The 15,467-nt window shown below is 36.6% G+C and overlaps 1 protein-coding gene across 1 annotated transcript in view; it reads left to right on the top strand.

The window, feature by feature from the left end:
* The first annotated feature begins 1,446 nt into the window (after positions 1-1,446).
* Positions 1,447-15,467, top strand: part of OSTM1 (osteoclastogenesis associated transmembrane protein 1) — a 30,981-nt gene continuing 16,960 nt past the window's right edge. Inside the window, exons 1-3 of the mRNA XM_039237447.1 lie at positions 1,447-1,926; positions 6,712-6,826; positions 14,966-15,063. Of these exons, the coding sequence (XP_039093378.1) occupies positions 1,525-1,926; positions 6,712-6,826; positions 14,966-15,063 (615 nt within the window). The 5' untranslated portion in view covers positions 1,447-1,524. The remainder of the gene's footprint in view (positions 1,927-6,711; positions 6,827-14,965; positions 15,064-15,467) is intronic.

The following is a 15,467-nucleotide window of genomic DNA, read 5'->3' as shown; positions in this document are numbered from 1 at the left end:
AATGCTGTTGATTGTGCTACATTACTTTTCAGGGTTTAAACAGTTTACTCATGATGATGCCTGAAAGAACTCTTAGATACATAGAAATAAAAATAGATAGGAAGACCTAAACGTTACAGGATAGCATTTGGGAAAATTAAGACAACTGCGTTTTTCTTATTTCTCTGGAAATACATTTATTGTTATATAAATCAAATTCCCTACTAATTCAGTTTCTCGCTAAAGGAAATGAAACAAAATTCAGCCATCGCAAGCAAATTTAGGAATACAAAACAATAGCCGAACGGACCGGGTAAAAAGTAACTTTAAGAACCCTCAGACACATAAATTAGCACCATAAGCTGAATGGGAGTTAGTACAGTAGCCCAGCAATTTACAAAGCAGAAATGTAAACAAGACGATACAAAACATCAGGAAATATTTTGTCTACCAAACTTGTTCGTCAGATACTTGACAGAAAACCGTTTTCCAGGTCATTAGCTTACACTGCTGTCGGCGCTCTTTGGATGTGTCTCTTCCCATGGCCTTGGGCACGTCAGAAATTGGGAGCTTACCAGGACCTCTCAGGTATTTGCCCTGGCTGCAGGTTTGTGCTGCACCCCGAGAACCCCCACCCCAAGTCCCAAGCAAACCCGGACATGAGCCACTCCAGGACCAGGCTACATTGGGAGGGAACTTGGTCCTACGCTCTCCAACACAGCACCACGAGCCTGGTGGGACAATTTACATTTAAATGAAGTTCAATGAAATATTAATTTCCTCGGTCGCCGTAGCTACCTCACAATCGCTCAGCAGCCACAAGTGGCTGTGGCTACCGTATTAGAAAATGCAGATTTAGAATGTTTCCAGTATCCCAGAAAGGCTATTGGACAACGCTGACGTTGACACTTTCAAGTTAAAAGGAAAAAAAAGCTCGGAAGCCACTAGGCTCCCCTATCCAAAATAATCAACAGATGTTATTACTCCTTCCAAGTAGCATGAGGGAGGAACTTATGCTAAGAAACCACCAAGCAAAAACCTGCAAAGGCACCTGCCAGGAGGTTTTCCCAGGGAACTCACTCGTAATTCCCACGGCGGAGGTCGTCCGTCTTTCTGCTGTGTGAATGAAGTGACTACTCAGACTTCTAGAACGCAGGGAACTCCCAAAGCGATGGGAGACCGAGGGCCAAGACCCCCGAGATTCAGCTGTTCAAAGCGCTGGATGCCTGTATTCACAGGGAGGGAGAGCCTCCGCTCTGTGGTCCACAGCTGGACGCCGCCCTCGGTCGCACATCCCCTCAGTCAGGTGCCTGTAGCCGGCCGGGCGCGCGAACCCGCCTGTGTGCGCGCGCTTCCGGACGCGCGCGCACGGCTCTCCGCAGCCAATGGGGCGGGGCGCCGCGCGCCGGGACGGGGCCATGACGCGCGCGCCTCGTGACCCGGCTCGCGGCCTGCGCCCGAGGAAGCCGGAAGCGGCGGCCGTCAGCTGCGCCGGCTCCGGGTGGAGAAGCGGCGTTGAGTACCTTGGGGTTTGTGGGGCCGGCGATGGAGCTAGACGCGCCAGTCGCGTGGCGGAGGTCGTCGCTTCTGCCGCGGCTGCTGCTGGTGCCGCTTCTCTGGTCGGGGCTGGCTCTGGGCGCGCTCGCCGTGGTCAGCAGCCCCCACAGGGTCCTCCACGACCTCCTCTCGGAGCAGCAGTTGCTGGAGGTGGAGGACTTGTCTCTGACCCTGCTGCAGGGCGGAAGGCTGGGGCCGCTGTCGCTACCCCCGGACCTGCCGGATCTGGATCCCGAGTGTCGGGAGCTGTTACTGGACTTCGCCAACAGCAGCGCAGAGCTGACCGGGTGCTTAGTGCGCAGCGCCCGGCCGGTGCGCCTCTGTCAGACCTGCTACCCTCTCTTCCAACAGGTCGCCAGCAAGATGGACAACATCAGTCGAGCCGTAGGGGTGGGTAGAGGAGCACTACTCTGGACCTCCGGCGTGGAGGGTTCGGAAAGGAGGATGTAATGATGGTTACCCTGGGGGCCTCAGTTTCCCTGCTTGTAAGAAAGGGGAGTTGGACTGGGATTGTGGAGTTTGGGGCATCAGAAGAGTGGGTGGCATTATAGGGCTTGGAGTTTGGATTTTTGCCTCCGTGGCTGCTGTTGGGCAGCTACGTACATATTTACAGATAGGATGGTTATTTTTCTTGAGGCTTCTACACCCTTAACCCTACCTTTCCTTTCCCTTCCCTCCTTTACCCTCTTCACCCCACTCCAAAACAGCTTCTTCTCATCACTACTTGGTGTTCCCAGGAAGAGCCCTTTCCTGAAACCCCAAGTAGAGCGGAGAAACTATATAGCGTGTGGCGGTGGTTAGGAAGCTTGAGCTTTGTAGCAGAAAATATCAGATGCACCACTTTATAGCAGCTTCGTCTTGAATTAATTATTTTATAGTCTTAGTTTCCCCCTCTGTAAAATGGAAAAAAAAAAACAAACCAACCCACCCGCCTGTTGTAACTGTCACAAGGATTACAAGAGCTAACAAATGAAAGTTTGTCTTTTAGCCATTTAGTCTGGTCAAATAACTTACATTCCCTATGTCTATTTTTCTTATCTGTAAGATGAAAGGAACGCTTAGAAAAGTAGCACATAATAATAGCTCTCAGTAAATGGGAGTTAAAATTTTAGGAAATGATAGACTTGCCCTCCATTCTTGGTACCCTTAGTGCTTTTCTGGTCATGTGATAGGTCCTGAGAAGGGTTTAATAGAAAAGAGGAAGGAAGGAAAGTAGGAAGAAAGAAAGAGAAAGAATACATGTTCCTACGAATAAGAAATCTATAGGGTTTAGAATAGGAAAGGATAAGAATGCGCTGGTAGGAGTCATGAGGTGTAGGCCCGATATGCCTTGTAATGGAAAAACATGAGGAATTACATTAGGATTGTGGAGGGGAGGGAGAAAGTTCCTCTTGTATTGAAGGGACAAGTAGTCTTACGAAAATGTGATTGGAATTATTTCATAAATCATAGTTGATCTGACAAATAACTTATATAGAGTTGCATCCTGCTTTAAGTCAGCCTGATATTACTTAACATAAATCTTTTTTTTTTTTACATATATAGGAAATTTATTTGCATTAAATAAATTATGAGGTCAGTCTTCCTGTAAAGAGCTAGTTTTCAAGGTAGTTGTCAAGTTTGGGAAAAAACAATGGAAACCAATAAATCACCAAAGTAGCAATTAGTAAAAGTTTGTCCTGCACACACCAAAAAAAAGACAGTTTGTAAACTGGAGCACTCAAATTAAAACATGAAATGAGGCTAAGAGATACATTGTTATAAAGCAGTTTACATAGTAGAGAACAGTGACTGTTAATTCTTCACAGTGTTGGTTACAATATAGGAATTTTCTTTTTATTTTTCATAGGAATTTTCTAAAAGAGAATTGGTTAGTGATTACTTCATATCAATTTTGGGGAACAGTTTAAGTCTGGCGTCTGGTTTTCAAAGTGATAAGCAAGAAGTAGCCCAGGTCAAGGTAGCCTTGCTGGTCTTGCAAAGTAAGCTAAATTAAGTTTTTGTTTGTATGACTAAACTGGTTTTGTCTGATCAGGGAATTTCAAGTCTGGTCTCCATTTGTGTTTGATTTTAACACTGTTTAAGTAAATTTAGGCTTACTGCAATATTTTTCAGGCATACTTCTATTAGGTATAACAAGGCAGATACCTGTCTATCTTCCTGTGATTTTATTTTATTTTATTTTTTTAATGTTTTTTAAAATTTATTATTGAGAAGCAGAGAGAAACAGAGCATGAGCATGGGAAGGGCAGAGGGAGGGAGAGACCCAGAATCTGAAGTAGGCTCCAGGTTCTGAGCTGTTAGCACAGAGCCTGCTGTGGCACTTGAACTCACGAATCGTGACATCATGACCTGAACTGAAGTACGATACTTAACCAACTGAGCAACCCAGGTGCCCCTCTTCCTATGATTTTAAAATACAGCACCCAAGACTTCACAATAGCAAGGTATGATAGAACATCATAATCTGTTTTGAGCGATTAGGTGGGTTGTTTTGGGTCAAGATGACTAAGTCATGATGTAAAGCTTGAATATTTTGAGGGAGCAAATGCTTTCCTCATTTTGTAGATACTGTGGAATTAAGAGGTTAGAAAGTTACACTAAACTCTAGTGGTACCAATCACCCATTCTGTGTATGAATTTCCACATGAATTCCTCACTGCCCAAGGGAGGCTTCCCAGTGTGGGGGATGGCAGAAACTTCCTTCCTCTCATTTGTGCCTCTCAGATTCTACCAGTGATCTGGGCACCAGACTTACCTAACCCTTGTGTGAAAGGAAGAGAGTAAAGAGATTTTTCAAAGGCAGAAAAACCCTTCACGCAATCTGGAATTCCTCTCCAACTCATCCTAGATCTTGACCTCTTTCCCCTTCCTCAGTAGTAGAGCTGGATGTGCTTTGCTAGCTCAGAAGCATGATTTTTACAGTTCTGAGTTACTTCATGGATTTTATAGGCTTCCTTGGATTGGTTCTGGAATTGAATCATCATGTGTGATAATGAACTTCTGGAAAAAAAAGTGTTCTGAGTTTCTTACGAATGAACTGGAAGGAATCAGTTGTCTATTCTGTGTGTGTGTGTGTGTGTGTGTATGTGTGTAGGGGTGTTTATTTCTCAAGAGTAATGTATTTTGCTTGACTCACATAAACTCAGTCTTTCATTTAAATCTGTTTAATCAGCAGGCACATGTTATTTTTAAATATTGGGCTGGTAAAACAATACAGGAGGAAAAGAAGGATAAGGCCCAAGCTCCAAACTCTCAGTGTAGTTGGGGAAATAGACTTCTTTTGTCAAAAAAAAAAAAAAAGGAAAAATCATCAATGTGAATGTTATAATTGGTACAATAGCAATTTACAGCAGAAGGGTGAAGGAGATACTGAATTAAAGGAGGGGACAGAACAAGGGGGCCTTAATCAGAGAAAACCTATGAGCTGAATTTTGAATAAGATACCCTTTACCATCTCTTTAGGCTGAATCCATGTCCATGGATTGATTGGGGCGGGGGGAGTATAATAAGGAGAAAAATAATCTAAAGTAGAAATTAGCAAACTGTTTTTCTGGTACAGCAAGTTAATTCATTTAACTATAGTAGAATTGTCTGATATGAATTCTGTTTTCTTGTCACTTCCTCTTGGAATTACTGAGACAAGGACCATGTATAGTTTTATTATCTGAAGGTAAAGAACACAGAACTGACTGATTCCCTCTTTAGAGTCATACTTTCTTCTTTTAATTTAAATGGATAGTGGTTTCATTGAGCTGTTCAGCATCCTCAGAGAAGTTGCCAGGATGTTTTGGCCTCACAAACTCTGAATTGCCTAGCTCTATTTCATTCTACTTGGTTTGTTTAAAGTATACACAGGTAGATATAAATATAGATAGATATAGATATATGCATATGCATATATCTATCTAAGGTGCTAGTGATTGGGGTATGTATCTGGAAGTGTTCAACATACTTTTTTGTGTATATATTAATACACAAATTCTTAAGAATATAGGGGGGAAATCAGAACATGGAATAACATAATAATCAGTATCTTTCATTAGCGATCAGAAAATAATGCTTCTAATGCATTCATTCAGGGAAATTATTGAGTACCTATTATGTACAGGCCAGTAGTAGTTACATGAGAGAAAGTGGAGGAGACGGAGACTGAGGAGGTTAGGGGCAGAGTAGGTATGGAGAGGTAAATTAAGAGACTCTTCTGGTGTTGTGGTAAATGGTAGCTAGACCATTGTGATGGGGAGAAATGGACACATTTCAGAGCTGTGTAGAATGTAGACTTGACAAGACTTGGCAGTTAATCTGGGGAGGTTCTTGAAGTCCCAGTGTTTATGGCATTCCCTTACACTTTCTGTGTCCTCAGGATTCTTACAGTGCCTACTAAGTAGTAGGAGTTAAATAGCTTTGAAAGAATGAAGGGTCAGCATGACTTAATTCCTTGCTTGGGACAGAAGGGAAAAAGGAATAGATAAGGATCTATTAATATGATTATTATTAAATAATTATTATTAAAAATAATTTAGGGACTTGGATTCATTTATTTGCAGTGTGAGCTTCATTATTAAAATGATCTGTGGAAAGCATTATTTTATCTGGGTATAAACTATGTGGGTACAAACTGGATGTGTCACATTGTCTTGTGAATTATAAGATTTTTGCACCAAAAATTGTCCAGAAAATGAAACTCAAATGTTTTGTGATCATTTACCCACCGGATTAAGGAAATTATGTAAATAATATATGTTCATTGTAGACAAATTTAAACAGTGTAAATGAGGCAAAAAAGAAAATAAAAATCACCATATTTCTGTTATTCAGAGATAACCAGTGCTACATTTTGATGAAAGCTTTCCAGAATTTTTTCCTATGTATAAAAAGTAAGAAATATGACACACACAGTTTGGTCTAAATGGTTGAGACTGCTTAATAGAAGCAAGTGTTTATTTAAGAAGCAAAGATTTTATTACCTTGCTAGTGAACCTAGTACCAATAAATATTAGCTGCTTTTGCTTTATGGTTAGTAATGATATCATTATTTGCTTACAGCAAACAAACAGTTAAAATGCTTCTAATAAATATTTTAATTATTTTTATGAGATCTTTTGCCTTATATTGTTGTTTAGGAAGTCTGAAAGTACTCAGATTGTATTTTTCTTTTTGTTGTTGTTACAGAATACGTCAGAGAGTCATAGTTGTGCCAGAAGCCTCTTAATGGCAGATAGAATGCAAATAGTTGTGATTCTGTCAGAGTTTTTTAATTCCACGTGGCAGAAGGCAAATTGTGCAAGTAAGTAATTCTTTCATTTTCATGTTGCAGTTATGGTTCAATAGTATAGATGTCAGATTTTATTTTAGTGAATTTTGAGATCTTTGAGGCTAGATAATACTTTTTATTACTAAGCTCGCATCATGGTTTATTAGTGGGAATTACTTGGGCAAATACTGAAAGGCAGAAAAGTGTAGCAGTTAACGGGAAAAGTTTGGCAGTCAGACAGATCTGGCCTTGATTCTAAGCTCTGCCACTTTGCTAACCTTGACTTACTGGCAGTCAGATATTGGGCATGTAACTTTGCCCCCTGCACCTTTAGTTTCTTCATCTGATTTGGGGGTAAGTTGGGAGTAATAATAGCTTATATGATTGTTTTTAGGATTAAGTGAAAAAATATTGTGTAAAGAACTTAGCTGGGTAGCTGGCACATAGTTAATGTTGAGGAAATATTTACTGTTTAATGTAATAATTATGATGTTTATAATCTGTCAAAAGGAGGTGGTGGGAGGTGATAACATCTGTTCCACCAGTTCTGCAGGTTTATATGTATTTGTATAATACAGTGAGATCTGTTTTCAGGCACTCTTCGGGAAAATTAAAACCATTATTTCAATTTGTAAGTATTTTCAATACCAGCTGTGTACTAGGCAGTTCTTATTTTCCATGTCTTATAATTTAATGATGGAGAAAGTTATAGGATAACCTAAGGTACATAAATAAATGCTTTAATAAGGTTATCGAATACTTGGGGGACATTGAAAATATATTGGGGAGAATTTGAAATGACACTTCCTAGAGTAGGTACCTTTTGATCTTATTTCTTTATGGCTAGGTGTGATTTCAATAAGTAGATGAGAGGAAGGACACTGCAGAGAGCAAGGCACCATGGACAGAGGTGTAGGAGTTGTAGTGTTCCAGGGTCTGGAAGCACAATGGGAGATAAAGTTGGAAAAGGAAAGTAGGACCTTGACTGATGCAGTAGTTTATTGCCAGTATATTATTAAGAAATGGTTACATAGTATAGTATGTTGGACATACTATACATGAAATATTAAAGGCAGTAAAGACAACTACAGGTTAAAATTTTTTTTTAAACATTTAACCTAAGGCTTTCCAAGCTGTTCTTGTTTTATTTTCTTTATTTCATTAAAAAAATATTATTGAAGTATAATTGACCTACAATGTTATATTAGTTTCAGGGGTGCAACTTAGTGATTTGACAATTCTATACATTATTCAGTGCTCACCATGGTAAGTACAGTCACTATCTGTAGCTTTTTTTTTTTTAATGGCTTGATAAACCTAACTTTATTTTTATTTCTTTTATTTTTTTAATTTTTAATTTTTAATTTTATTTATTTATTTTTACTACAAAGACCATTTATTTTTTCTTTTTATGGAACCCCATTGGAAGAGGAAGAGAGAGACCAATGAGGAAGTTACTACAATAGTTTAGGCAAAAAGCAAAGAAAGCACAATGTAGAACACAGGCAGGGGAAATTGACAGGATTTAAAATCTGTATACCTGTAAGTCATTAATGAGTTCAACTTTTCTAAGACTTGTCTTTTTGTTTAGTTCGTATGAGAAAAACTGTAAATGGCAAAAAGACCCCTGTTAAGTTTCTTTTCCTTTGCAGTATACCATGGTATATTGAATATTGAGTCTCTTATTTTGTCTCTATAAATTCAGATTTTCTGGTAATTTGAATAGAGGCTTGGCTGACAGTTACTTTTTTTTTTTTTTTTAAAGCAAAAGCTTTACTTTTTTGGTGTAAACATTTCTAGTATAAATATGATTGAACATAATTTATATATAGTTGGTATTCAAAATGATTGAACAGAGTTTGCTTATCCTATATAGGAGAACTGTTTTTAAGTATGCTTAAACCCTTAAAAAATCCATTAATATAGAAAAATATGTTAATTGTAAGTAATTTAAAATTAATTAGAATAAGTGGGAAAGGTATTGGGTTTCACTTCTTTTGACTAGTGTGACAAATTTTTTTAAATGTTTTATTTATTTCTGATAGAGAGAGAGAGACAGCGGGAGCAGGGGAGGGTCAGAGAGAGGGAGACACAGAGTCTGAAGCAGGCTCCAGACTCTTGAGCCGGCTGTCAGCACAGAGCCCGATGCAGGGCTTGAACCCACAAACCACGAGAACATGACCTGAGCCGAAGTCAGATGCCCAACCCAGATGCCCAACTGACTGAGCCACCCAGGCGCCCCATGGTGTGACTTAATTTTTATACTTGAGAGGCAAAGCATCTTTTGTTTAAAAGTTATTTTGTGACAAAGACTTCCTTAATGCAAAGTAGCTTTCTTCTCCAGTTAGTTAAAAAAGAAATAAACCTTTTGCCGCATATTTACTTGATATGGTAGTTATAAAACTCTTTCTTTCAAATTAATTTTTAGGATATATTTGTTTTTCTGTGACCCATCCTATCTTGTAAATATTCCTTAATTGAACTTCTTTTGAAGAACAAATGAAATGCTTATTTCCTAATTAAAATTAATTTGGCCAAGACATATGGTCAGGTAAAAGAAGCAAGGTGCAGAGAAGTATGACATCTTTTAAGGAATTAGGAAACTAAGAAGACTTAGTTTTCATTATACTTAACATTTGTACCCTTTAGATTTTATGCCATATGCATTTAATACCTATTCAAAAATACATTTAAAAATTTTAACATAATGTCCAAATTTAGAGTATTTATATGTAAGCATTATGCGTTAAAAAAATTATCTTCCATTCATTTTTTCATTCCTGTTTTAAAATTTCATCATAACTTATGTTCTATATTTTAAGTGGAAATAAAATAGTTCTATAAGTATGTACTCCTCAACTGTTTTGTACATTCTAAAATAATCATCTTAACTAAAATTAATAATCTCTACCAAAATTACCTGGAAACTTCTGATTATGCTCTTTGGAAGCATATTTAATAAAGGTAATGTGAACATTTTCTGAAAATTTTAAGGAATTGTTCAAATAACTTTAATTTTTTAACAAAATTTAATAAAGCATTCTTACTTGAGCAGCATAATCTTCTCCTGCAAAGTAGTGAGGAAAGAAATAGGAAAGAAAGAAAAAATGAGGAGTTAAAGAAGGTGAGCAACAAGTTAGCAGTTAATATTTCTCAGGGTGCCTGGCTGGCTCAGATGGTAGAGTGTGTGACTCTTGGTCTCAGGGTTTTAAGTTCAAGCCCCACATCAGGTGTAGACATTACTTAAAAATAAAATCTTAAAATGAAAGTAAATAAATAGATGGATAGATAAGTAAATAAAATTTCTCAATTTTTGTGTCTCATTTGAGCTTCACAATAAGCCCTATGGCGGTAGAGTGAGGGCTCAGAGAGTGTGATGAACTGCAGATTCAGAGTCTAGAACTAAATTCGAGTTAATGCCTAATTTAGTTTTTTGAAGTGCTTTTTGACAAATTCATTGCACAATCTCTAAGAAATACAAATACATTGTAATTAACCCACAAAAGTTTAACATTTATGCTGTATATATGCTTGTTATTATGGAAAGCCCATCTTTTACTACAAATATAAATGTAAAATAAAATAGTCTTTGTATAAAGAACAATTAATACTACATAGAATTAAAATTAGATAATGTGAAAAAAATTTTAAGAGTTGCACATTTTCTGTGAGATTGACACACTGCCCAGTGCGCTAAGAAGGCACTAGAGTTGCACATTTTCTAGAAAAATGTTAATGTTCAGCAATGATCCCATGTCAGGTTCTCATGAAATTGCATCTCTAGCAACCAGACCTGTTAAAACACTGATTTCATGGAATCTTTACTCTTTTATTTTCTTAACATTTTTAAAAATGTTTTATTTATTTCTGAGAGAGAGAGACAGTGTGAGCAGGGGAGGGTCAGAGAGAGAGGGAGACACAGAATCTGAAGCAGCTTCCAGGCTCTGAGCTGGCTGTCAGCACAGAGACTGATGTAGGGCTTGAACCCATGAACCATGAGATCATGACCTGAGCCGAAGTCGGATGCTTAACCAACTGAGCCACCCAGGTACCCCATACTCTTTTATTTTCTTATTGAATGATAATAAAGTGTTCGATTTACTTGTTCACTTGAAAGAAAATCTGTTACCTACCTTCCCAGTCATTGCTTTTTTGAATCACTGGCCTTTAAAAATATGTAAAAGAGTACAAGGGGTGTTTAGTCTTTTAATAAATGGAAGACAACAGTCCTATTATGTAATAATTTCAAAGGAATTGCCTGGTCAGAAGTTTGCCTGGATGTTGTAATTTTGTATTGTATGAGACCAGAATATGCCACCCCAAAATACACCTCTTTGGCATAAGGATTATTTTGAGCTGATTTTTTTTTATAAACAGCAGACACAGGAGAAGCTCTGAAGACAGAATAGAAGTAACCATTTTATGAGGTAAATTTGTATTAATTAAGGAAACCTCCTTTTGTAAGATTATTTCCTTCTCTGTACCAAGAAAAGGATGACTCCAAATCACAAAAGGATATTAAAAATGGAGAAGCCAGGGACATGTATCTGCATAACAAACCTTACACTTGTTTACCATGATTCTCCTGGTCACTTCGTCATAACTGGCCTCCCTCATACTCTTCTTTCTTTGGTTTTAGCTGAAGGTGGCATTTAAGCCTGAATTCTAAGCCAACTCTTTGAGTTACTTATGTCTGCTATGTGTATATAAAAGATACAAGTTAATAAACTTCCATTTTTCTCCTGTTATCTGTCTTTTGTTAAAGGAGCCCCAGCTGAGAACTTAGAAAAATAAAGGGAAAATTATTTTTCTCCTCTACAGTATATACATTAAAATCACAATATAAATTTTCAAAAATATTTTCTGGATTATTTGCCTTTTTATTTAAATACAAAAAAGACTGCTCAGTTTTCTCAGAATTTGTGTGAAATTATTAAACTCAAGCCGCTAACCCATTTGTTTCCATTACCTTTTTTTTTATGATCTAGTTATTAAATTTGCAAATACACCTCTGATAAGTGAGGCCAGCAATAGGATTCTTTAATGGTGAATGATATGGAGTCTATTTAGTCTAGCACCTAAAAGATTAAATGGGAAGGAAAAAAGTTACAAAGAATGAACAAAAGGTACTGATGTGTTTTAAAAGTTTGTTTTTAATGGAGACTTAAGCCAATATGTAATCCATTTTGTAGGAATGTATATTTTGATACAAAATGACTGTTTTTTTCCCATCTTCTCTGTTAGCAAATGCAAAACTATAATTATATAGGTAAAAATCTTTCAAAGGGCTGTTTTTAAAATGGAATGTTATTTAAAATATAAAAATATTAAAAAATTATAAAATATTATTTAAAATATAAGAGCTTAAATTTTGTTTTAAAAATATTAAAATTAATACACTGCCAAAAAATACCTTTCCTTTCTATTTGATCTAGCTCAGATTGACACCAAGTCTCTGCAGTTTTCAGCTGATGAAAAGAAGGCTAGAAACCCAATAAAAAAGAGAGTGTTATCCATGTACCACTTCCACCTCTTTTATCTTTAGAATTCCTATGTCTTTGAATAATATTAGTCTTGGTAGGAAAGATGGTTTTGGAAATGGATGGAGACTCGAATTCAGCTCTTAAAATTCATTTTACAAATAACATGGAAACTAGTTCTTATGGAGAGTATCTGCTAAGTAGTAAAGGAAATATGTAAAACTTTCTTGTCTACAGAATTTTAAATATTTCTCTTTTTAAAGTTTATTTTCAGAGAGAGGAAGACAGAAAGTGCATGTGCGTGAACAGGGAAGGGCAGAGTGAGAGGGGGAGAGAGAATCCCCAGCAGGCTCTGCACTCTGTGCAGAGCCCAACACGGGGCTTGGTATCACAAACTGTGAGATTGCGACCTGAGCCAAAATCAAGAGTCAGATACTTAATCCATCGAGCCACCCAGGCGCCCCTCTCCTGTACAGAATTTTAAGCTGTTATCAGAAGTATATTGTTAACATAGGAATAGCCTTGTCATTGACATGCTTTTTAGTTATCCTGTGCGTATGACAGTTGAATAATTACCGGGGTCACAAGCTTTGATGAGACCATCGATTGTTTTATGATAAAGTGTTTTGGTTCTTTGTTTTTTCTTTTTTTCTTGTTCAACTTTATTTAAATATAATTGACATATAAGTTTAAGAGTATTGATTTGATATATATTACAAAATGATTACCCCCATGGTTGTTAGGTAATAACTCCAACATGTTACATAATAATTTTTTTTTGTGGTCAGAATGTTTAAGATTTACTCTCTTAGCCACTTTCAGATATATAAATATATAAGACAGTATTGTTAACTATACTCACCATGCTGTACATTAGATTCCTAAAACTTACTCATCTTATAACTGGAAGTTTGTATCCCTTGACCAACATCTCCCTATTTCCTCTAGCCCCTGGTGACAATGATTCTTCTCTGTGAATTAAGCTCCTGTTGACTGTATATGCTGGGGTTTATTTCTGGACTCCTGATTCTATTCCATTGGTCTCCTTTCCTGTGATGAGACTCAATCTTACCTAATTGATGAAATTCCCAGGGAAGAGAATTATGCCAACTGAGGTTCCTTTGGAAGATTTGTCTTTGGGCAGATAAGGGCAATTCACCGAAAGCTCTCTCCATTTGTTATTGAAATTTTCAAGTGACTTCAGCTCAAAATAATCCTTATGGCAAAGAGGCATATTTTAGAAAGGCATATTCTATCATCATTCACTTAGTATATCTTAATTGTTTAAAAGTCAATAATAAAACTTCATGGTTAGCCAGAAGTTTAGTTAACCAGAACCCCTCTTTCATATATTTTATCTACATGGTAATTTACTAAGCATTAGGCTGACTTATTTGTATCTTATAATTTAAAATGTCTTTGTTTTCATACTCATTAAACTTAATTACATTCTTGAGGCGCAAAGTTCTCATAGTTTATACTATATTTTCTGAAGCTTGCCCAATTTTTCAGAAATTGGTAATTGTTTCTGTTGTTCTCTATAAAACTAGTTTTGTAAAACAGCAGAGATCTTTATACAAATTCCTAATGGATGCCAAATACTTTATCTAAAGATGTATAATAATTTCTGTCATGATAATTTAGGTCTCTGTGTTTTAACTTGGATCCTCCACACCTTTAAGAATGCCTCTTGAGCTGGTGCTTTGAGCCCTCACTAAGAAAGAAGCTATGCTAGTCTGTCCTTGATGAGACTGCATTGATTATCTGAGATGTGGAAAATTCATAATAACCACTTCACTTGGTCCTTATAGGAAGCTTTATTATTACTAATATTTCTTAACTTACTAATTTCTAAAATATATAGCTTCACACTGCTTATAACATTATGCTCCCAATTCCTGCAAAAGCACAAAAGAGGAGTATTACTGGAGTTCCTTTATTTTAAATCAGAAAGTCAGGGTGCTTTAATGATGAAGACATTTTTAACCCTATTGAATGAATGAACTCCTTTGTGCTTTATAATGCCACTTGATCATTGAAAAATTTTTGATGGTACTGTGTTAATGTGGTACTTAACAAGATGACCAGTCTTTATTAGCTTTTAGTTTAATTTTCACATTATTTTAAATGAAAAGGAATGGCTGTCAGTAAAATAGAAGAGACTAAGTTCTTTTGTTCAGAGAAGCTTCCTTTATAAATTATTTTTTCACTTGTTTTTATTTTCCATAATTATCCTGTTTTTAATAAAAAATTATTTCAGTTACATACTTTGTATAGAAGAAATTGCTGCTGCTCTCTCATATTCATGTGCTTTCTACTGCTTTTGTAGGCAGTACAAGGGACACACCCACACCCACATTTATCCCTTTACTGTGTGTGTCAGGTACCATGACATGGTTCATTAACACAGATGTGCAATTGCTGTGGGTGAAGTTGTATTTCCTCTACTCCCTGCAAAATGTCAACTATGAAAACTGAAAACCTGTTTAATCTTTTAGGCCAGTATATTAATATTCTGCATGTTTTTAGTTGTGTTTTTTCTATATATACTGCCTTCATGTATGTAGAACACATAATACTTGTTTGAATAAAGAATTATTGTAGTTTGAAACAGAAGATGATAGCTTGAGAGACAAATGACAGTTTATAATTGTTTGAGATATATTAATATGTGTTTTTGTTTGTTTGACAGATTGTTTAACGAACACAAGCGAAGAGTTATCAAATAGCACGCTCAATTTCCTCAGTCTATTTAATCAGACCTTGGCCTGCTTTGAGCATTACCTTCAGGTATTTTATATATGATACTTGAAATTAAAATGCTGTCTTGTACAAATGAGTAATAAATAATTTTAAAAATGTTTTAGTATTAATTATTGATATTTATCTTTACATGCAATGTAGAAGAGTAAGTAGACCTAGATTTCTGCTAAATTCTTACATTACTAGCCTTTAGGCAAATCATCAAGACTTTAGTTTTCTTATTTGTAAGGTGGGAACAGTAAAATCTACCCTGTCTGCCTTTAAGTATTTTGTAGTGATGATCCAATGAGAAACTGAGTATGAACACTGTTACTTAGGTATGTGATTATTTAATTAAAACACTATGTTGTTCTCTCTGACAGTAATTTACCTTGACTTTGTTTATGCAAAAGGTGTTATGTACTGCAATAAATGATTCTGCCTATAGGCAG

Source organism: Hyaena hyaena, unplaced genomic scaffold (assembly GCF_003009895.1).
Source record: "Hyaena hyaena isolate Hyena2069 unplaced genomic scaffold, ASM300989v1 scaffold_123, whole genome shotgun sequence".
Taxonomy (NCBI): Eukaryota; Metazoa; Chordata; class Mammalia; order Carnivora; family Hyaenidae; genus Hyaena; species Hyaena hyaena.
This window is presented reverse-complemented; position numbering and strand designations above follow the sequence as displayed.